Source organism: Opisthocomus hoazin, chromosome 2, assembly GCF_030867145.1.
Source record: "Opisthocomus hoazin isolate bOpiHoa1 chromosome 2, bOpiHoa1.hap1, whole genome shotgun sequence".
NCBI classification, from domain to species: domain Eukaryota; kingdom Metazoa; phylum Chordata; class Aves; order Opisthocomiformes; family Opisthocomidae; genus Opisthocomus; species Opisthocomus hoazin.
In genome coordinates this window covers 33,131,358-33,155,336 of record NC_134415.1, presented here as the reverse complement: position 1 = coordinate 33,155,336, position 23,979 = coordinate 33,131,358, and the positions used below count along the sequence as shown (strand labels likewise).

At 37.2% G+C, this 23,979-nt stretch overlaps 1 protein-coding gene across 14 annotated transcripts in view; it reads left to right on the top strand.

Moving 5' to 3' along the window:
* The window catches only part of CDC42BPA (CDC42 binding protein kinase alpha), a 188,683-nt gene that overhangs the window by 54,300 nt on the left and 110,404 nt on the right, over positions 1-23,979 (top strand). For all 14 annotated transcript variants that reach the window (XM_075413114.1, XM_075413112.1, XM_075413117.1 and 11 more), the window contains exons 3-6: positions 5,833-5,924; positions 12,048-12,131; positions 16,658-16,753; positions 20,624-20,772. In XM_075413114.1, the coding sequence (XP_075269229.1) occupies positions 5,833-5,924; positions 12,048-12,131; positions 16,658-16,753; positions 20,624-20,772 (421 nt within the window). The remainder of the gene's footprint in view (positions 1-5,832; positions 5,925-12,047; positions 12,132-16,657; positions 16,754-20,623; positions 20,773-23,979) is intronic.

Sequence of the window (23,979 nt, the reverse complement as noted above, 5' to 3'; positions counted from 1 at the left end):
CAGCATGAGGGATGGAGTCTAAGCAGCATTCTGCTTTATAAGCAGAAGACTACCTTTCTCCTTCTCTTTTGTTAGCCTTTCAGTTTTTTTAAATAGTACAGAACTTTGTTTTCTGTCTGCTCTTGATTTGCTCCCAGAGCATTTCCACACTCTTTACTAGGTGGAACGGGAGCCCCATAGTAAAGATTTTACTGACTGTGCTACAAGAATTGCATCAGAATTCCAATGCACAGCAGGATGAATTAAAGTTCAATATTTCACTTTGCTGCTAGTATAATAATTTTTAAACATAAGGTGGTTTACTGAAATTCTTGTGACAAGAAAGAATAGTAATAAGAATATAATGGCTATATCTTGATGTGGTGTGGAAGGGTTGCCCAGATCTGTAGTGGGTGTTTCATGAATACAGGGATTATTTTTCATCTCAGTCTGGGGAGGGAAAAACCAGAACTACTCTCATATGTTTGGGAAAGATATTTTATTTCTCCCTCTGATTTTAAAGTTCCTGTTGAAGAATCTTTTGTGGTAGCTGTAGCCAAAGATGGCTGGATGGTCTCCACTTGACCTAGATGAGAACAGATTACTTCTCCCCCCCCCCCCCCCCCCCCCCCCCCGATGAACAGGATCCAGAATATTGTATCTGTCTGTATATCATAGTACAGGAACTTGTGGACATGCTTCTCATTCTTGGAAAATGCCAGATTCTTAACTCGTACTTACTGATGTTGGCACTTAACTGTTTATCAGGAAAAACATGTTAAAAATGTTCTGAGGGAGTGAAAACTGATGCTTAACTGTTAAAACTGAGAAGTGTATTTGTGATTTATATTTTTAACGTTGCCTTAACTAATGTTCTGTGGTTCAGCTGCTATCGCTATAGACTACGGTCTCTTGCCCCTGGTTTCCTCCAGAGAGTTGGCAGAAACTGCAACAAAGCTTTCTTGTGCTGTTTCATCAGTCTTAGGTGGGCGGAGAGGAGAAATTTCTTTTCCGTATCCTCTCAATTAAATTGGGCTTTAGCAGCTCAGCCTTGCTGATTGTTGATTATTTCTCCTTTGTTTTGAGAAATACTGTTTATTTTGGGAGGAGTATTCTCTCACACCTCCTTTCTGGAGTTTTATGAAACCTCTAGTTATGGTCTGTCTTAGCTCAAAAATGCTATTTACACATTTCATAATCACAGCTGATAGAAGCCAGTGGAAAATAAATACTTTGGGTTTGGACTTAGCTTGTAAAATAAAAACACTGGTTAAATTCCTTCCAGGAATTTAGCAGATATTTCAAAACTGCAGGATGCTTTTAAAAACAAAGCTATTAATGTATTATTTGGCTTTGGTTTTTTGGTGTTTTTTTAATTTTTATTTATTTTTTCAAGACAGCGTTAGGAAGATTTGGAGAACCTTCTGGTAGTTAGTTAAGTGACAATCTCTTAGGTTATGTGGTTTTACTCCTTTGCATGGGAAAGCTCTGTATGTATTTTAATAATTATTTTTAACTAGTGAAGGAAAGGGGGCTTTCTGTTGAAATGGCAAGCAGCTAGTTTCCCACAGTGGTTGTTTTCTTTTCCAGTCTATTTCCTTCATAATGAACTTTGACCATTGCTGTTGACAATTGTGGCTACAGCTTTCAATTTCCGTATCTTTGGCTTGATGTGGCATTTTACATTGAACAATGTAGTGGGCAGAAGGCTGGGTTTGCTGTCTGATACCTGGGTCACTGAGGAAGCGCGTTTCATAATTCCTTTGGGAAGTAAGACATGGGCATCTTAGTGAGACCCGCCAGTTGTGAGCATACAGTCTTCCATGCAAGCAGAGTTAGCCAGCCTGTTTTATCAAAAAAGCAACTACTGCATCAGTGAGGCACAGAGAGTAATTCCTGAATGCTGTCCTGTTCTCTTTTGTTTTCTTTTTATACCAGTTGTGGGGACACATTTTCAATTGCTGCTGCAAGTCTTTAGCACTTTTTTTAAACAGTCAACATGATCTTCATCTCCCTAGAATTTAATTTCATCCCTTGCCTACAGCAGCTCTGGTTCCTGCAGTGCTTTGCTGGGGAGGGAAAGGGGCACTAGAGGTGAGGACGGGGAAGGAGCTCACCTCTCGCTCCTCTGTGCCAGCCAGGAGGTGAGTTCTGAAAAATCTGAATTTCAGTGCTAGCTCTGCTCAGGCTCTGCAGACAGAAGCTGGAAGCTGGAGAGAGAGAGAGAGCAAGGCAGGAGCTTGAGACTGACTTTGCAAATAACGCATCCAGTACTGCTGTTTTATTATTTTGATATGGTTTGGTATCACGTGTATAATCACAGTACTAAACTGTACTGGATTACCTACCATGTCACTTTCTTCCCTGTGTCAGCTCTTCAAGGGATGGACTTTTATCTCCAACAGTTTAAAAATTAAACCCCTTGGCCAATGTTTCTGTAGAAGAGTTTTTATAGGTAAAGTTTTATCTATCCGTCTCTTCCACAGCATTTGGTAGCAACATGGAATATTTTTCAGAGTAGTCTCCTCCATAGACTCTACATATGACTTTGTCAGCTTGTGGCCATAGAGAGAACATACTGGCAAATTTGAAAGTTTTACATAATGAATTTCAGTTCTTGCTGAGTTGAAATTCCAGGAGGAGCCAGGGGACATGCTGCCCACACTTACCCTCTGGTTTGGAGGAGGAACAATTTGATATAGCACAGCAAAATGCTGGTCCCTAATTTGTATCACACAGGGCTAACAACCTTGAAAAGAGATGTCTGTGGAAAAAATCATCTATCCTCTGTAGATTTCTGTAGCTTGAATGAAGTACCAGAAGAAATGCCCATACTGTCTTTTGCTCTCAAAAAACTGCAAAGACAGCATGTCACTGGTATCAAGGAAACTGCAGCTCCTTCTGAAAAAGAGGGAGGAGTTTTCTGTTAATGATGATTGTTTTTAGGGGGATGGGGATGTAAAGAGGGGAGAGCTGTGTACCTGTGCATTTTAACAGAGCCGAGATGCAGGAACCCCTCTGAGCACACTGCATTTTGAAAACCAGTCCCTGACCTTACAGTTTGCTGCCTTTGTAACAGCCCATGACATTGCCAAACTAGTTGCAAAAAGTCTGCCTGTTAACCTCATAGTCTGGAAAGCTGAATGTATGAAACGGCTGTCTGAAGATGTGCCTTCCAAGGCCCCTGGCCAAGCCAAGATTTCTGTACTTAAGATTGCTGTTGCCACAAGAACAGCAGATGTTTGCACAGCAGACAAACAACATTGATGATAAAGCAAATTGACCTTTTTTGGAACAAGCTCTTTGGAGCACATTCCGAGGGCAATTTTTTTTTTGCTTTTCTTTTCCTGCACTGTAGTTTTCTTCATAAAGCTGCTTGGCTATATGTTGACATGTCTGTTGCTGAAGATGATAAAAAAATTAAAGAGAAGGCTTTACAAACTTTTCCACTAACACTGATACTACAAATCATCAAACCTAATCCAAACCTATTTTTGTCAGCTGTGTTTTACTGAAGTAGTTATAATGATGTTTATTTTTCCAGTGTCCCTATGGGAACCCTGGAAGATTCCAAAATGTAATAATTAAAGAATGACAGGCCTTTCCTTACAATATAAAGCGAGGAAGAGTTTTGTGGTTTAAACAGCTATGCTGTTGCTTGTTAACAAGATATTTTGCCTTGTACTCTCGCCAGGCCTATAATGGTCAAAAATGTTCAAGTTGAGAACTACACGTTTGTTTTCAATCAGTTGTTTTTCAAGTTAAAAGGCTTTAATGGCTTGTTTTAATTTGTTCAGTAGTATTCGTCAGTAGTATTAATATTTGTATTCAGTCACTTGGTGCAGTACAGCTGAGGCTGTCCCAGTAAGGCAGTACATTTTGTTGTCGCTTGTTTTTCCAATGGCAAGACTTTTCTTTTAAGGTATAAAAGATTAACTGAAAGTTTGGGGAATCTCTGTGAGCTTGAGTAAAATACTACTTTTAAATTTACACTTTAAAAGTGTATCTCTAATTTAGATGTATAATTAAATATTTTGAATAAAATTATTATGAATGTAAAGTAAAAATACCACTATAATAAGTGAAAATGTCAGTGTCATATGGCTGCATCTTTACTATTTGGACCTAAAACCAAATTTTTTTAAACATAAGCTGATGTTCCTGTAGTTATAACAAATGTAACTCCTGGTAGAGAATTGATTCCTGGCATCTAAGGAATTTTAGAAAAATTAACTAAGTTCAGACTTTACAACCTCTGTGATTTTTAAAGGATTTCATCTGTTGTACCACTGACATCAATGGAGGTGTGCTGCACTGCTTAACAGGAGAAACATAAGACCCTGTGTTTCTGTGTTGTTATTTTTCAGATGTGATTTACAATGCTAATTTAAGGACTAGGAAAAAAATGTTTGGTGGGATTTTCTAGGTATTAAAAATACAGGTAGCTTGTGTTTTGACTTAGGTTATAAAATGTCTTTGCTGAATAGTAGGCAGTAGGCTTTTGGACAGGATTTTGTAGTGCCTGGAAGGGGGGTGTGTTAATATAAAAATTCTAAATAGAATGATGGATTATATATATATATATTGGTATTAGGGTTTGGATTTTTTTAGTTTATAACATTACGAAGCAAAAACAATGAATTCTAGGAGAATCTAAATGGGGTTTCTTACATATGTCTAGATATAATTTGTTTGTTACGTAGTGTCATTTGCTTTTGGAGCTTTTGATAACCAAGTCCCTTTTCTGTTTAGAAACATTATTTTGAACAAAATGTTCTGCAGTGTGGTGCCTGTTTATGTGCACTGCAAATAAAGCTGTACTAATTCCGACAACTTCTCTATAGATAGAAGTAGATCTAGATTGGTCCCTGTACCATGAAAGCATCAGCTAAAGAGGTTTTTGTGGGTCATGTAAAGTGGCTACCCTATGTTGTGCTTTTGTTTTGTTTTTTGATCCAAGAGTGTGATGGTCGATGGCCTGTCTGTAACAAAAATACTGTCCCTGTGTTATAGATGTGAAACTGAGTGAAGTATCTGAAGTTACTTGTTTAGGATCATTGAGGAAAACTGTGTTTGGGCCAGAAATTTGACTTGCGTCTTCTGAGACCCATTCCAGTCCTGTGTACACTGGCTTATACTGCATTCTTTAATGCACAGCTTTTATGGACCGTATTTACTGAAGCTTCTGTTTTAGTAATAGATTTCGTGTGTAAAGTGTTGAACGCGATTTAAAAATGATTATTTTTAAAAGAACTGATTTCCCTGCTTAATTATTCTCATTTGCAAAAATCAAGAAATGACTATTAAATGTCCCCTGTCTTGAGGAAGTGGTCTCCAAAAAGACTGCATGATACATCATCTAGGCCAATATTGCCGTTCCAGTCATCATTCCATCAGCATTTTAATTTTTCATTGCATAAAATATTGTTTTGCTCTTTGGCAGAGAAATTAATATTGTACAAAGTGAACTCCTCATTATATTATGGTTTACTTTTGCAGTCAGAGTTAACAACATATAGCACAGATGTGGTCGATATCTATGAACTCAAAAGACTGTAGAAGAATATAGTCAGCTTGACTCTTGGTTTGTTTTTTTCTTTAAATTAAAAAAAGAAAAAGCAAGCTTAGTTCATAAGCTTTTTCTCACAGCGGGTTTGGCTTAGTTCTTACTAATCATTATTTCTAGCTTTAAACTTCATTATATTACATTAGAGATATAGGTATATAAGCAAAATAGTCTGTTGTTTTCAGGGCTCTGATTACATCTATTTTAAGTTGCTGTTACATTGCACTTTTGTTTGTTTTGTTTTGGTGTGGTTTTTTTTTTATGATTGATGTTTTCCTTTGTTTCAGCCAAACCTTTTACATCAAAAGTGAAACAGATGCGACTACATAAAGAAGATTTTGAAATCCTGAAGGTGATTGGTCGAGGAGCCTTTGGGGAGGTATGTATGTCAAGGAGGTGGAAGCAAGGGTTTGAATATGCTCTTGCAAATGTGCAGCACTGAGGAGAGACAGTTAATAGCAATGTACTGGTGTATGGGGTTCAATATTTTTTAGGCATAATGGGTGTTGTAGGCCCACCTAATGTTTGATGCAAGTACATTATGATTTATGCATTCTTTGACAGCTCTTTTAAGTCTTCTAAAGGTTGAGAGAAGGCAAGTTCACATGGATTAAAAGACCGTGTTTCAACTGTCTGATGATAAATCATTTGCCTGACTGTAATTCTTTCCAGTCAGCAGGTGGAGGCCAGTGAGCTACTGATGATATAAAGATCTAGTAATTTGTAATCATCCTAATAACTAGAAAGTCTGAAAGTAGTTTTCAGCAACTTAAATAGCCAAATACTGATATGGACATTCTAAGAACACAGAGACATCTCTCTGCTCCTGTCACTTTGCTTCCTATTTTTAATGAATGTTTGAATATTTTTCCTGTATTTCTTTTAAAGAGTTTAGCAGATGTTAGGGTTTTTTTCAGTTGTCACCTACTGGTATCGAACTATATAATATTTTGCTGCTTCTGATTAAACAGTCTCCAATTTGAAGTCATCAAGCAGGTCTGTCAGTGACTAGATTTTACACTAGACGTGTTGGATTATAAAAGTTGAGAAAACTTGAATAAATGAAAGTTCACTTCCTGCCCTTTCTTCTTAATTATATTAGGTGCTTTGTTGTTCCTGCAGGACAATATGTATAGAAAAAAGAGCAACCTAATGCATAACAGTGCCTTGAATTTTTGATAACCAAATATACTACAGATGGAGATAGAAAGCTTCTGCAGAAGGTACTCCATTCTGCATGAAAATATGCGTGAACTGAAACCCAAAGTGTAAGAAAAAGATATTCTGAGCAATGTCTTCATTGCTTTTGGACTTGGGAAGGTTTTTTTTTTCAGTTCTCTTTAGTATGACAGCATCTCCAGAGGCTCTGTGGCATGTGGCAGAGAAGAGTTGGTTTCAGGTTCATTTACATGTTTGCACCATGTGTGAAAATTAGTCTTTGTAAGGAAGAATGGATTTCTATACCTAGTATGTAAGGAACAGGAATTTTTACTGTAGTGTATGTCACTACATACTCTGATGCCCGTATGCAAATGTCATCATTGGGCAACTGTAAAAATAACAATAAGAGTAGTATTTATGTATCTACTTCATCATTTTTGGTTTTGCTCCATCTGGGGTAATGCTTCTATATAAAGGAGACTGAAGGCTGAAGTTACTCAAGGATAACGTATCTTTAGTCTGAACCTCTGCCACAGAGAATGTTGTATTCTCTGTTTTGGTGTAAATGCTTCTGCTTAAAACATTGTCTTTCCTCAGTGCTGCCATAGTAGTTGCAGCTGAGTTCATGTACAGGTTGTATAAGAAAAATCACTGACGTGCTTTCTTGTCAGAAGAATCATATGCAAAACCTGCCTTAAATTGTGTTTTTAAGAGAAGTCATTTTTGTCTGTTAGATCAGCATCAAACTCCACAGCAGCTAAACCACAAAAAAACCTGTAGTTCTTTCTCAGAAAGCTTCTTTGTGGTGAATCATTCCATGAATAGTGAGACCATAACTTTCCCCATCCCCTTCTGTGGACAGTGTGTAGTTGGTTAGGGTCTCCTCCTTTAGGAACAGTGTTTCTTTCTAATTCCTTAGCTGAGAAAGATAGCGTGAATCTGCTTAATTGTCAAAATCTTCAGTAAGAGGAAAGCTGAAGTTCCTTCAGTGAAGATGTTTGGCTTGTTATGTTCTTAAGCAGGTCTTAACATTTACAAGGACATATGTGAAATTTTCTTACCAGTTTAAAGAAGACAAGTTTCAAGTCCTACGCAGACATTCATCTAAGAAAACAAGTTCTGTATGACATTACTTATTTTCCTTTAAAATAACCAGTAAATATCCAAGCAAGGCTGAAAAAAGGAACTGCAAATTTTACTGCTCCTTAAGCCACCAAAAACTGTATGAATATTCAATTGAAAAATACTTGTATGATTCAGTAGACTGCAGTTTACTGAGACAGATTAAGAAATCTGGAAGAATGTATTTTCTTTTAAGCAAACTATAAATGAGACCAAGGTTGCTGTAGGTTACTGGGAGGAGTAATTTTTGTCTTCTGAATCAACATAATTCTGAAATTCTGTAGACTACCAACTTAGTGCAAGTTTTCTTTGGCATGGTCTCAGGCTTGTTCTTATTTTGATTTTACGCTACTCAATTTCTTCTATTTGCATAGTCAAGAAATATTTCCTTTTTTGTTTTTACAAGTTTGATGTAGACAAAAAGTAGTTTAAACTAGTTATTGCTTATAACTGTAAGGGTTCATTGTTCCTAGTTTTCTTTTTCCCGTTACTGTGCTTGCTGCCAGTCTGAGAATGCTTCCTTTTTGTCAAATTGATGACATGCCCCTTCTTTCTCCATGTATACATTCCCTTATGTAAAATTTTAGGTAAGAGAGTGCCGTCTTTAGAAAACACTGGTGTTTTGCTTGGAGAAGGAGGATTATCCTGGTAAAATTAATAATGGGGGCATCAAGTGTTTCATTGTGCTGGCTTGGGACAGCCTGGTTTGAAAAGCTTAACAAACAATGCTGAACAAGAAGACTTTAAACTTGGGAGTTGAAGAATGCTGCTAGGAAAGCTGAAGAAACTGGGCAACAGCTCTTAGTGGTGTCTCTCAGCAGTGTAAAAGTGTGGCTTATTGAAGGTTCTAGCTAATACCAAAGTTTTCAGCTCATTCTATTATTGCTTAAAAAAAAGTTCAGTGCTTGCTTATGCAAGCAAATATGATGTCATTATATTGTTGATATTTCAAAGATGATGAATTTTGTGGTTCTGAGGATTAGTTAGTTACTCCTAAATTTTGATGTCCAATTATGAACAGTAACATTCCATCTTCCTGTTTCTGGAGGGCTGCCTACTCTTGATAAACAAGAAAACTAATGCTGAGCCTTTAAAAAAAAAAAGTCTTACTTTTTTTTACTTTTTTCCTTTTTTTTTCCTTTCCGTTTCGACAGCTTTTGATTTAGCTTTTTTCTGTATGGCTCTGTTGCTTTTTAAGCAAAGCAAATGTGCAGACGTGTACCGTAGAGACAAGTAGCTAAGTTTGGGGCAGAAGGTATCTGGCAGCATGCCAGACTGTACTGCTATTTGTGGGAAATATGGAAAACTGTTGGAAGAATGGGGAAAAAACCTATCAGACTAAACCAAGATGTTTACATCAGGACATACCAATCATTTTTTGTTGGGCTGCTCACAGGAAAATACAAATTTAAAAAAACCCCAACCTTTAAAAGTCCGTTTCTAAGAAATTCCAGTAGCAAGACACTTCAGGAAAACTAGACAGGAATGGTTATCCTTTCTTCTGTCTTGATAGCTTCACTGGCGAAAGTAAAAGACCAAAAGAGCACTCTGTGTGTATTTGGGCCTTTGTATACATAGTATATACCTCCGTGTGTGTATGTAAACACTGCCTGGGTCTGTAATAATTTTTCAGATTTTTTTTCTTACAATTAGAAACTGCATCAGACTGCTCATTGATGAAGTGTCACGTTTTCCTTTCACAGTCTTGAAATAGGCATTTTAGCATTTACTTTCATAAAGCACTGAAACACTGCCCGAAAGATGCTGTGATTGCAGAAAAATTATGATGTTTGTGATCTTTTTTTGCATGCTTGTGATGGTTATTGGTATGGAAAAACATTAATGGCTTTCACAGACAAAAAGGCTGCTTCTGACTGATTGTAAACACAGCTGGTAAACATGAGTCTATTTCTGTTCTTTACTCACTCTTGAATACTACTACACATTCACAGAAGGTACCAAGCTCTCAATCTTGTCATTGAAGCCCTGCGCTCCAACTGAAGGCAGTGCCGTAGCTCTATTGGTTGTGTCCTAAGTGAATGCTGTACAGGAGACTACCAATTTAGGCAGCTGTGCAATTAGCATATGTCTTTCAATAACCAAGTCTTTTGCAGAATAACGCAACCTTTCACTGAGCGTGCTACTGCCAAGAAATGAAATTCTGAAGTTGGACTTGAAATACATGCATTATCTTATGCCTCTGGCTACCTATACTACAGCAGTTAATGGTGGGGAAAAACTTGCCTTTCACGCTGGGCAGCAGCAGCAGTCTAGTGGGCTCTAGGACCAGCCTTTGAATTTTTCCCTACAACAGCTGCAAAAGCCTTAGAGGTCTTTAGGGCAGAATTAGATTGTAGCTTCATACCATAGACTGCATGGTGCAGTAGGGGGGGTCCCTGTCGTCCAAGATAGGATAGAGTTTGAATGCTGACTGCTTTCAATGTTAAGGCTTTCTCCTGCCTTTTCTCATTAGAAATCTGTACAGATACGGCTTATCAGAGTTTCAAGATAGCTTTAGCTAGTAAAGTAAAAGGAGACTCAAGATTGAAATCCACGTTGTGGGTTATGTATCACTGCAGAGGATCAATCTTTCACTTCTGAGGAAAATTGTGATGCTCAGTCTTGGGGTGCCACGCACAGAAGAGTAGACATTCTTTATGAATGAAAATTAGATTATAGTCTGAAGTAACAATCAATTTTTGTGTTTCAAATCTGAAAGTACCTTGAGGGATCCCAGGTCTGGACTCGAACCTCAATTTTTATGCATGAAGTAACCTTTAAAAATCTCAGTTCATAAACTAGTTTAAACAAGTAGATGTAGTACCTTTCTGTCTTCTTTCCTTTTTTTATCTCCCACCCTCCCTGCAACCCCAGAAGGCAGCAGTGTCAAAAGTAGGGCTGATAATGCATTGCTGCGCATACAGGAAGTGACAGCTGCTTCATCTGTGAATCTATAGTGAAGCAAGAGATACACTTTTAGATACACTGTAGTTTAGACATCTGAGTGTTGCAGTCCTTCAACCTATGCTTTTGCTATGTGCAGCTGTGGCAGCTGATGACACATCTGAAGATGGTTGAAAGAGGTTTGCATGACATCGTCTTCAAACTGTCTGATCCTGTGTTTTCTTTTCCGTTATCACTGTCTTCACACATAGCTTGTTTACTGATTATGAAAGAGGTGGAAGGAATGTAGGATTCAACCTAGCCCGCAGGATGAAGATGATGATAATCTGTGTGACAGCATGTTGGTTTGTAACTAGAGGCACACAGAAATAAACTTTTATCTCCTGAAGTCTCAAGATCTATTTGAAAGGGAAGGGATAGAATGGGATAGTTGGTGCATGGTTGTTAAAAAGTTTTGATTGTTGAATTTCTCTATAATTGGGATGGTAGTGTGGTGGTCTGATCTAGTTCTGATCAGCAGCTCTGAGTCTGTCACAGATTCATGGCCCTTTTGAGTAAGATACTTAGCTTTCCATACCCAGGGAAGCCTGAACTGTGAAAACATGTTTGCATGAACGTCTTCCTTCCCTGTTTCCTAAAAATATTCCGTGTTAGCTTTTATTATAGCTGAGCAAAACTATAAGATTCTCAGAAAAGGACTGTGTCAGTTGGCTTTGTTAATAGATCATTACATAGCCCTATGGTATCTAACGCTTCAGAAGCAAGGGGGGGGGCTTGTGTTTGCTAAGTTTTACTTCTCAAAAAAATGTGGATTTCACTGTTTCCCTGCCACTAACAACAGACATCATAAAGAGCTCATTGAACTTCAGGTGGAAAAATGTGAATTAATACTTTACTATGTCTTTGAAGAAAGTCGAGTGCATTCCTTGACATGAGAGTGGAAGTTTTATGTATGGCAAACTTGCAGTCTTGCAACTGCAAGTCAAGCAACAACTGGTGATAGCTTTGTGATAGTATGATAGAGCAAGAAGTGTGATGGTGAGAAATACCATTGTTCATCTACCATTGTTCACACAGAAAAAATGATACATAATTGAAGCTTAAAATAGACTTGGAACTTTCACAGAATAAATAGCCTGTGCTGCTGTGATGTTACTCTTTCTCGATGGTGGTGGTATGGTACTGTGTGGATAGTAAAGCTAAGTGTCCAGAACACTGAAGAAAAAAAAACCCCAAAACTGCAAGGTTCCATAAAAATTAAAACAATATGTGTTTTCATGTTTTAACTTATTTATCTTTCATTTATCTTTTCCAGGTTGCAGTAGTAAAACTGAAGAATGCAGATAAGGTTTTCGCCATGAAGATACTTAATAAATGGGAGATGCTGAAGAGAGCTGAAGTAAGATTACAGAAATGTTTTCTATAATCATGTACCCTCTTACTGTGCTGAATTGTTACTTCCCACAAGACTCTGTGTGCACAGAGGGATTGAGGACGTGCTTCACTACATACTGACAATATGAAGGTTAATATTAAAATAAGCTTAAAACAGTTCATCAGAAGGGTTAAAATGGTGTGGAATCTTGACTTAGGTGGGGCTGGATGTTTTAGACATTATACCTTTCCTGTAATTGCCCAAGAATTACTTACTATACAAGCAATCTTTTAATACATTTCTTCCCATTAGGAATGTAGTCTTTAGCAAGTATTTTCCATGGTGAAAGGTAATTACTGAGCTATAACTCACCAAGCCTATTAGTTTGTCAGTAGTTAGAACTTAGTCAAGGTCCAATTTGTAGACTGAAAAACCAGAAAGATCAATTTCAAATTAATTTGAGTGCATGCTTTATAAAAATGTCCATCTGCAGAAATTCGTGGTGAAAAGTTGCTTGTTAAAGCTGGAGTCCATTCTGTGTTCTGAAAAACGTGGAACAACTTTGACCTGCCCTGCTTTGCCTTGAGTTCCTACTTCCATTATACGACTCCACTCTTCATAGAATCTTCGATATATTTCCCTGGATTCCATTGGAAAGAGACTTACAAAATGCAGTCTATGCCTGAAGACTTGTGTATTAATTTTAAATGGAGCATGTATCTAACTCTTTAAATTGTTTTTTTAAATTCTTCACCTATACATACTAAAAATAAACTGTCTAAATAATAGACTCAGGAAAATATAACTCAGTGTCTTACACATACAAAGTTGCTTTGGCCATTGGGTTTTCTTTCGTTTGGACAGTGCAAGCACTATCTTGGTGTCTCTTCCAACTTGTCTGATTGAATTATCTCTCATCTCAGTTTTTATCTGAGATTCCTACTTTGCTGTTCTTAGACTGCCTTGCTGTTCAGTTGCTTCCAAGTTTATTCTGATTTCCATATTAATGTTTTAATTATGTCTTGTTAGGAAATGAGATCAATGGGAAACCATCACACTTCAATTTGTCTGGATACATTTTTTTTTTTAAAGCCAATTTCTGATGCATGCACATCCTGTCTCTTTTAATGATAATGTTATCATGTTAAGAAGTATAAATGGCATGCAGATTGTGGTTAGACATACACAATGTGTTTCCTCTTTATCCAGAAATTATTCAGATACTGAGGAATCTGGTGTTAGTCTCTATACAAAGAGGTATTTCTCTCCAAGACAGATGTCGTTACTGTAAGTTTTGTTATTTCAGTGAAAAAGAGGAAGACAGAAATAAAGTTCCACGCTATTTTTAAATGTACCCTTTTAAAGTCAGTTTAAAAGCTATATCTTTCCATTAAAATTAAGTTATAAATAGGTTTGAAATATTTTTCTCTATTCAAGGTATTAAAAATACTTTTCCCATGGGTCCAACTGAGTTTCTGAAAGTCTGAACCATTAGCCTAAAAAGAATTACAGTTATGGTTTTCCATGTATTTGTAACCCATGGCTATACAGTGGGAAGAGAACCATCTGGAGTGAAACTGCGTTACAAAGCATGACCTTCAGCAACTGCAACCTGTCATTTTTAAATGTTGATGAACGCATCTCACTTGTTACTACTAGTAGGGAAAATGACTCATTTTGACTCTATAAGCAATGTGCTGCACTAACACTGAAATGCACAGTAAAATCCTACAGTCCAAAAATGCAAGACAAGCATATAGGTAGCTGTATACGTAACTGGCAAAAAGAAGTTGTTCGTATATCCTTGTATCAACTCTGTGGGAAGTGGGAGTCGTTTGTAAAAGCAGAAAGGGAGTGTGTACTCAAAAGAGGCTTGAGAATGCCAGATTAAGGTTGATGGCTGCAAGCTCTGAGAGTAATTATATGCAAAAACTTTGTTACAATTGAATTATACAGGTTGCGAGGTCAGTGTTATCTTTTGTATTATAAAGACCTTAAGTTTTCCAAATACTTGCCACTGTTGAAAACTCGGAGATGTAGTGTAGAACTGGGGACGTTAGTGATACAAGGAGTACCTGAAAGTGTGTGGCAGCCTGCTGTTACATTCCCAGACCCGTTACCCTGAGTGTTGACAATCACTTATAAGTTACATGTGTGCCACAGTGGTGCCAGATGAGGCTCAGGAGAGACCAGGACAAGTATTATGCAGCTTGGAAGTGGTCAGCACTCCTAGGAGGTGCTGACTCTGAGCTGTAAGGACATGAACACCAAATAGCCGAGCACCCCAAATTCTTTGCTGGGTGAAGGACGCAATAACTGTGTCGATATAACCAAAGCACCGAGTGGGCTTTACTGTGACAGAGGGTTGGATCAGATGACCTCTGGAGGTCTCTGCCAACAATTCAAGGAGACTGTGCCTAGGGAAGGTGAAGCATAATGTTGAAATAATGAAAGGCACAAAAAAAAAATCTTCACTTAAAACTTAGTTGAGCTATGTTTCAGTAATTACAAGAACCACTGCTACCATCTTCCCCCCCCCTTATTTTTTTGCCATTAGTTGATATAAAGCCCATGAACCACTTGGACTCTTTGACTATTACTGTCTCAGCTGTCATCTACTGGGGTAATAGCTGTTGCTGTCAGCTTTAGGCATACTGCCCAGGGCTGGGTGTTTAGAGCACTCAAGGAATGCATGGTCTTTTGTTAAATCATGGCAAAACCAAGTGGAATTATATAAACTCTCTAGTAACTAATCCTGTGAATTGTGTCATAACAAGTAGAGAAACTACATGTCATTTATCCTTGTGAAAACAAGAGTTCATAGTATCTCTCTCTGAAATATGTCAAGAGTTTACAAACAAGGAAGTAAAAAGATCAAGCTGAAGCCTAGAACAGCTTTTCTTCTTCTGAAGATCATCCTTTCTCCTTCTCCCACCCCCAGGTCCATGTTTCATTTAATAACCTTTAACTGTATTGGTTTAAAGTATGTTTTGTTATTTTCTCAAATTTAATTGATTGATCTCATGCATTGTGCTATGATTGAAGTATACCATTTTTTCTTTTTCCTGGTCTGCATTACTCTTACTCACTGTATTCACCAAAACAAGACTTGGTGTGGGTTGTTTGCTTGGAGGAGCGCGTTGTTTTCTGCTCTGTTTTTACTGCATGTATTCTTGTGCATAGCTCAGTCTAAAATGATACTTCACTCTTCATTCTTCGCTCTCCAGATCTCACAGCCAGCAATAACCATGTGAAAGTTCTGGTATTTGCCTATTGTTTTTGGAAATTAAATTGGAAAAGTAGAAAGAAAAGGCTTGGATTTCCTTTAAATTTAGCTGTCTCCGAAGATGGAAGAGACAGAGTATGGTTCAAACAGATGAAACATCTTTGTGAAGTAGCAGAGTGTGCTGGAAGGGATTATGGTCTATGTTTTTCTCTAACTCTGCATCTCCCTGCTAAATAGAGTCCGTACAATTAATATTCTTTCTTTTACACTATCTTTTACATCTTTTTCTGATCAAAATTGTGTGTTGGCTTTGCTACTTGGTATCTTCTGTTTTCTTGTGATATTCACTTCAAAACATTTATCATATTTTTTGCTATGGTTTCTTCTTGGCTGCTCATCTGTTTGGTCATTTTCCTCTGTCATTCTGCAAAGCTGCTTTTGCTGAGGTATTTTATTCACTTCTCAGGGCAAGTTGCAAGACCTTCATTGAATTAACTGCCTTGCTGCTTTCCAGTCGGTTATTTTCTTCACACTTATTTTTTGTTTGTTTCGTATGAACCTGTGTTCTCCTTCTCTTAGATATTCTTTAGCATTTTTTGGCAGTTCTCGTTCCTCCTCTGTTCCGCTTGCACTGAAGGCACCTTTTGCCTCCTGTGTTTCTTTCCAGTATATTGAGAGGAGGTCTTCCCGCATGTCTTATCGACAGCTTGTATCTGGCAAGAGCAATATTCAGTTCTGTCCTGCTTTTCCTGAGCCGAAAGTGTGGAGAAAACCACAACTGGTTAATGATTATCAAATTATGACTACCTGGAAGTTGTTGGCAGCTATACCCAAATAACAAGAAGAACACTGCGTATGTGAAACGCTAACAGTATGAGATAAAACAATGACACAAGACTCCAGATTTTAGTTCTTTAACTCCTATTGCAGTTATATAATGCCATTATTGATTGTTTTCTTCAATCCTATATTGCTATTCTGTCATAATTGATACTTGATTTCAATATCTCTATGTACAAAAAAGGTAAGATTTTGACTTGGGATTTTTAGGCAATGGGAAGCAGCAGCATATTTCTCCCTTTGCATCACTCAACAATATAGAGAAGTACAACTGTTTAAATTTGAAGAAGGTGAACTTTTCTAATACCTAGTTTTTCATAGATTTTGGCATGTTTGGAGAGTGTAGTAAATGGCTTTTTAACTGAGGCAATTCCACCCCCACCCCACCCCCCCCTGCCAAAAATATGTTAAACATAGTCAACTTGCCAAATGTGTTTCTGTATATATTTTACTTAAAGCCTATAATTATTTTTCTCCACTTCAGACAGCCTGTTTTCGAGAAGAGAGAGATGTGTTAGTGAATGGAGATAACCAGTGGATCACAACATTACATTATGCATTCCAGGATGAAAACTATTTAGTGAGTGTTGCTTTTATGTGTATATGAATGGAAATTCATATTCTTAGTTGTGGTTTGAGACAGAAATATAGTTTGTTGATTTGTTAATTTTGTGTTCTGGACTGTATAGACCATGTGAGCTTCTGTGAGTTTTATGCATAAGATTCTGAAGGGTGGAGAGTAGTCTGAAACTTTTAAAGTTTTTCTGTAAATGCCTCAGGAATGCAGCTTTGTTTTCTAAACTACTTTGCATTTGTTGATAAAGCTTAGTCTATTGGCATCTTCTTTCTTATAATTCATCACTCCAGTTTAATTGAATTCATAAAAATAAAAGGGCGCTTACTAACATAAACTTTATATTTGACATTAATTTTTGCGATTAACATTGCTGGTTACTGGTTTACAGTTAGAAATAGGGAGTAGTCCTGTTTTGAAACAACAGTTCATTTTGATCGTTTTTTTTGAGGACTTAAACCCACTAAGATGTCATAAAGCAATAAAATGTTCTTGCAGCATGGAAGAACGCCCCTGAATGCTCATAAATGAGAGATGGAAGCTGTAACTGTAGATTGAAGTGTCTCTTTAATATTTAATGTTATTTAGTTTTCAAGTATTTTTAAAGACTTGCAAAAAGAAGCTAATGTGAGGAAAAAGTCCCAATTTTCTATGAAATATTTTCCACTTAAAAATGTTTTGATTGTGGTACAGTTTTGGTAATGTCTGTGTCTGAAAAGGTAAACAACTACACATTAGCAGATTTTGCTTATTTGCCCTGTGCTTTTGATTCTATACCATTGGTAAGTTCTGATTTTTTTCTTAAAAATCTACTGTGCCGTCATAATCTTCCCCCCCACCCCCCACCCCCCCTCAGTGTGTCCAATAAAAGAAGTGCTATTCGTGGAATACTTGCAGAATTGCAATGCTTTTTGCCATTATATTGCTTTCTGTTCTGTCTGCGCTGATACTTGGAGATCCGTGGGTTTTGGTGGAGTTCATATAGAAACAGGAGACTGCATTTGTGAATCTAGCTTTTGTCTCAAATCCCTCTCAGCCAGATTCATGCTTTCGTTAATGTGGACAGTAAAAATAATCTCATGTTTTATGTAATTCTAATCTTACTATTAACAGTATTTCAAATAAAATATATATTCCACAGCAGCCTGCTAGAATTTGTTTTAATCTCACCAGTTTCCTTATTTTCACTAAGCACAGGGCAGCTTCTGTCCTTCATCTTTGATAGTCTGCTAACAGGAGCTAGTTTTGCAGCATGCTGGGGAAAATACCAGTAATACTGTTTTTTATCATTTTAGTGTGAATATATCACTAGTTCTCTGTGTGCTTTTGATTAAAATAAAATACAACAGAACTGGCTTTAAAAAAAAAAAATCTGTGTAGGTTGAGCTGTGGATGTTGTTTACCTTGACTTTATGGCAAACACTGTCTGCCATAACATCGTGATAGACAAGCTGACAAAGCATGTGTTAAATAAGCAACAGTGAGTTGGATTGTAAACTGGCTGAACTACTGGGCCCGGGGAATCATGATCAGTGACACAAAGTCCAGCTGGAGGCTAGTCAGTGGTGGTGTACCTCAGGGCTCAATGCTGGGGCCAGCATCTACATCAATGACCTGGACAGTGGGATGGAGTGCACCGTTGGCAAGTTCACAGATGGTAAAAAACTGGGAGAAATGGATGATACGCGAGATGGCTGTGCCCTAAGTCAGAGGGACATCAACAGACTGCAGAACTGGGCAGAGAGAAATCTCATGAAGTTCAACAAAGGGAAGTGCGATATCCTGCATCTGTGGAGGAATAACGCCGGGCACCAGTACATACTGGGGGCTGCAAGCTTGAGGTCCTTCTGGATAATAACCTGCCATAAGCCAGCAATGCACTCTCACAGCAAAACCAGCCAAGAGTATCCTGGGCTGCACTGAGAAAAACAATGCCAGCAGGTCAGTGCAGACCCTTCCTCTGCTCAACCCTGGTCTGGCTGAATCTGAAGTGTTGTGTCCAGTTCTCACCTCTCCAGTGCAAAAGAGAGATGAAGCTACTGGAGCAAGTCCAGGGCAGGGCCGGAAAGATGATTAAGATACCGGAGCATCTTTCATATGAGGAGAGACTGAGAGAGCTGGGACATAAACTGAAACACGTCAAATTTTGTCTGAACACAAGAAAATACTTTTTTACTGTGAGGGTGGTCAAAGAAGTGCTAGTGCTGTTGTGCAGCAGTATTTTGAGAAGTATTTCAGACTTGAATAGATCTGGATGATTGTGTGCATTTAGAAAGTATTTTTATAGAATTTTTTTTTTTTTTTTAAAAACAAGAGTTTTAAGTACATGGATCTCTGACATCAGATGGGATGCTATGCATTGACTGAATTGTTTTGTTAAAAATTGAGTTGTTAAGCTTAGCTTCGATTCCTATGCATGTGTTTAAGCGCACGACTTAATACTGTGAGTTACGGTTTAAGTGTTTGCGTATTTGAGGAGTTGAAGGTTTCCTTGTCACTAGGCTACTGTGTCTCTCTTGCAAAGTGGGAGGTGCAGAGTCCTGTGTTACAAGAGCCAAAATTCCTTTATTTTGGTATATCCAGTAACTGAGAGTTGTACAGCTTTTAAAACACTGAAGAATGAGTGCAGAGATCCCATGTCAGTTATGAGAATCTTAAGAGAATTTTTTCAAAATACTTTCAAAGCAGTAAGTTAAGCTCTTGCAGATCTCTATAGTGTATCAGTTACTAATAATTATATTAATTTCCAAGGGCTTAATGTATTTTCTGAAACTGTGAAAACTGAGAAGCTAATACTGTAGATCTTGTTTCAGAGGGAGCATAGGAGCCCCACTGAATAGAAGATATTTATCTTGTGTGAGGCTTGTGAGCATAATTTAAGAAGTTTGCTATTCATGTCACAAAGCAACAGATGAAATTTTTAAAATTTTAAATAAAATCGCTTATAATTAGTTAGTTATAATTAGTTCATTTTTTGCCCCTCATTTGCCCTTCCAGTTGCTATTCCACAATTAAACTAAACTAAGCCTAAAAGATATCAGTTGTGAGTCTCCCACTTTTCTTAAGTTTACTTTGTCCTGTCATTTTGACCGTGTCTCTAAAGGAAGTGGGGTTTAATTCTGTCATAATATAGTAAAATGGAGAAACGTTCTGATCGCTTTAAAGTCTCTGCAGCTGATTCAGTGGCAGGCAGATTTTATGTTTCGTTAATAGATAAGAAATCAAATGTATTTTTCTTGGTCATTTCACTTAGAGAAGATGACAGTTTCCATTGTATGTTGGCAGATCTAGTACTGTGCGCAATGTCAACAGGATCTGGAATTGTACTGTGAGACACTGGAAGTTTCTCAATCTTGGCCTTAATCTGAGTAGTCTAAAAACTTCAATTGCCAGAGTTGTTTGTTTAATGGGAAAAGAAGATGGTAGGATAAAAGTGATGGGGAAGCCTGGGAAATTAGGGCCCTTAAATGAGATCCCAAGTTAACACAGTTGGTTTTGGTTTTATAGGCCCGTGCTTTAATGCTTTACTACTTTTGTGTTCTTTCAAAAGGTATTGTTCTCGTAAGGGAATCCAGAGTATTTAAATACTTTAACTATGTTTGGTGATGGGACAGTGGATGAAGCTGAAACTATTTTGTCGTGAGGCTAACTGTATTTGGAGAGGTTTAAAGATGAAAAATATTCAAATAGGTTAAATATTAAAAGAAGGCTGAACCAGCTACTGTTTCCAGAACATCTAAGCATCTTGGTTAGCTTTTGTAATGCCCATGATAATTTTTGCAACAAATTGATTTTTATGCTTCGGTTAGTTTTTAGTCTCTGACTCAATAAATCGTTTTTACCCCCTTCTCTTTGCATATCATTCTGGCTCCATAGTACCTGGTTATGGATTACTATGTTGGAGGAGACCTGCTTACACTGCTCAGCAAGTTTGAGGACAGACTCCCTGAAGATATGGCTCGTTTTTATTTGGCTGAAATGGTGATAGCTATTGATTCAGTTCATCAGTTGCATTATGTTCACAGGTAAGTAATTTGAGCTGCAAATTCCTGTTGGACTTTTATGGGGAGTTACTTGATGGAGTGAAAATGATTTGCATTAAAGAGTTCAAGCTAGTCACAGGTATTTGTCATAATAGTAAGCATAATAAAACTGACCTGTATACATCTTGTGGTTATTGACAACTGTTGCTAACCTTGTACCGTATGGTCAGAGACATGAATGAGGAGGCTTCATGAATATCTGAACGCATGTCATGAATCCTGCATGCTGGCATGTTTAAAAGTTAATGGTCCATAATTTATAAAAGTCAAACTGGAAACCTGTATGTGAAATATGATCATCTTAATTTCTTAGTTGGTTAATTAGTTTCTTAATTTGTTCAACCTGTACAGATGTTGAAAATACACCATTGTGTGGTGTGCTTTGGATTTTTTTCACCATTTTCTTTTGCACTTAATGAAATTATCTTTAAAATGAAGTGATGGCATTTTGCTGAATAAGTCGAAGTGTGTATATTGTGGTATTTATCTTTACCTTGATATATTTAAAAATATATATTCTGTTTAAAGGAAAATATTAAGTTGTTTGTGTGTCATTTTTTTTTGGAGGCCATGATTGATTTTTCGACAAAACTAGCATAATCTTTTCTTTAATGCTGAATTCCATGGTAGTTCTTGTATGCAGAGGAAAAGATTACCTTACAAGAGGCAGAATTTTTGAATGTACTTATTAGATCTACTTTGCTCTGACAGAAATCAGTAGGAAAACTCCAAATTTTTTAAGCTGAGTCATTAACTTAGCAGGATTAGCTCTTTTGCTACATCTGTCTGTCACCCTTAATCAGTATCTGTACTGACCAGTCCTCCATTTATTTTTTCCACTTGTCTGCATTGCTCCAGAAAAGTGTTGTTGATGGTGTTTTTTTGGTTTTGGTTTTTTTTGTCCAAAAGGTGTATTGCAGTTGGTTTTGGTTTGTTACTGGGTTGTATTTTGTTTCCTTTGAGACTGTGGTTTTTATGAAAGAGCTGTAGCTAGGAGTTCTTTAAGGTGCGGTGGTGCTAAGCTCCAAATTGCTATTATGGAATATTTTGATGTCTGCTAGTTTTGTTGAAGAATTATGTCTTATGTGCTAAAGGGCTGTTTGTGATAACGCCGTGTGGAAAAGCCCAAGCAGAGTATTTTCCTTAGCAGTTTTCTTGAATTCTGAAGATTTTAAATGTGTATTTCTGAGAAACTGTTCATTTAGGACCTTATGTGAAAGGTTTTTGTATTCAGTTTAATTTGGATCTAACTTTTAATATGTGTTTGTGGGTAAACTGTTCAGATGCTATCTCCTGTTACCAGGTGGAGAGTACTTCATGTACTACATAGACTGCTGTATTTTACCTAGTAAGTCTGCCTATGTGGTAGTAACTCTTCCCAGAAGAACAGATGCCCATCGTCTCTGGCTTTTCCTCCAAACAGATCAAAAGCTGTGTAATTCAGCACTGTTAGTGTGTAATATGCAGCAGATGTGATGTTTCCATCCTCAAATAGTTAGTGTCCCCAAGATGAAAAAGGTGTTGGTGTAAAATCTTGATAGAAAATTCAGTAACATTGCAGTTGAATGCTAATACTGGTTATTATGCTTGCATATTTATTACTATGATGCTTAATAAAAAAAAAGCCCCTATACTTTCCCAGTCCTTTATTGCTTGATATGTGGCTTTGCTGGTGAGGTTACCACATTTATTAAGTTCTAATGCCACTTTGACAATGTAATGCCTGTTCATAAGGGCATGTTTTGCAAAGATTAAAAATGTAAAGAGCACTCAAGTATATGTTAATTGATCAGCCTTTGAAATGAGACCTCTTCCACTGTTAGTTTTATTAGGCTGTTTGCAACTGATAAAGCGAAAGAAAGGAAAAGAAAACACATCCTCTAAATGCCACTAATGCTGTTTCAGGAAAAGTTTAACTGTGGTGGCTACATCCTTTTTGGGAATGTGTTGCACACAGCAAAGGACACAGGAGAAGGAGGAGGAACATATTACTAAAAGACGCCTAATGGAACAGCTGTAGTAGTGATATTTCAGATGAATGGCAAATATGCATGAGGATTTGATCTGAGTGGTAGCTAAGTGAATTAGAAATCATGCTTCAGGCACGTTTTGTTCAAGTTTTTTTTTGTACAGTGAGATAGCAGATTGTTTTGATTTGTTTCCTTTCAATGCCCCAGTTCTTTCAGGATAGATTTGCACGTTAACCACGTGTAGTGTTGTACTTTGATAATTTTCTTCCTCCTGAATGTTTTTGTACCTTATAAAAATGATATTTCTATTTCTGAGTGTGTCACTTCTCTTGCTCTTTTCTATTGTTATTCACTTTTTTTGTTAGCAATTAGTTTTGATTGGGAGTGATACTGATTGCAGTGGTAGCTGGTGTGCAGACCATTCCTATTTCAAGTACAAGTCAGTTTTCTTTCCTGAAGTACGTTGGCCAAGGTTCTCAAACATCAAATACAAGCAACCTCAGCATTACTTTAAACAAAATTGCTACATCTGTGTTTCAGGTTTTGGAGTTCCAAATTTGAATGGCATTTCTATATTAACATTGTGGGATTATGAGGAGAATTTATAGTGGGAATGAGATCAAAACCTAGGTATTAGTAGAATTATGCAGAGAAATTGTATGATGTTTTCAAAGCTGTCTCCTGATACCTACTGAACTAAAGAAGGAGAAAAGTTGCTCGCTGAAAATAACATCAGTACTACTCTTCTTACAATATTTCTATTTTTTTTCTGTTTTTATCCACTTTTTAGTTTAAATAAATGTGATACGATGTTTTTGAGATAACATCAATCAGAACATAAAACTTTGATATTTTTTCCATTTCTGATCATTAAGTTCTGTGAAAAGTAGTGTTATTTTACCTGATAGTTAAATGATGGCTCAGAATGTTAATGGAACGGCCTTTTCTTTAATGTATATCTTAGCTTTTGCTGCTGTTATAAATGCACCAGCGTTGGCATTACCAAATGACGTTGACAGCTCCAAGACTAGCTTTAGAAAGAAAACTTAATTTAAGTATCCAGGCAGGTGTTCACAATGAGGAAGAAAGTACGTATGTATATCTCTCTCAAATGCACGACTTCCTTGGGAGTTTGTGTAAGCTTATAACTACCCCTGATACCTGAAATTGCTAATTTGTACTAATGAAGTGATGCTTGCTTGTAGGCCAAGGTTAAATA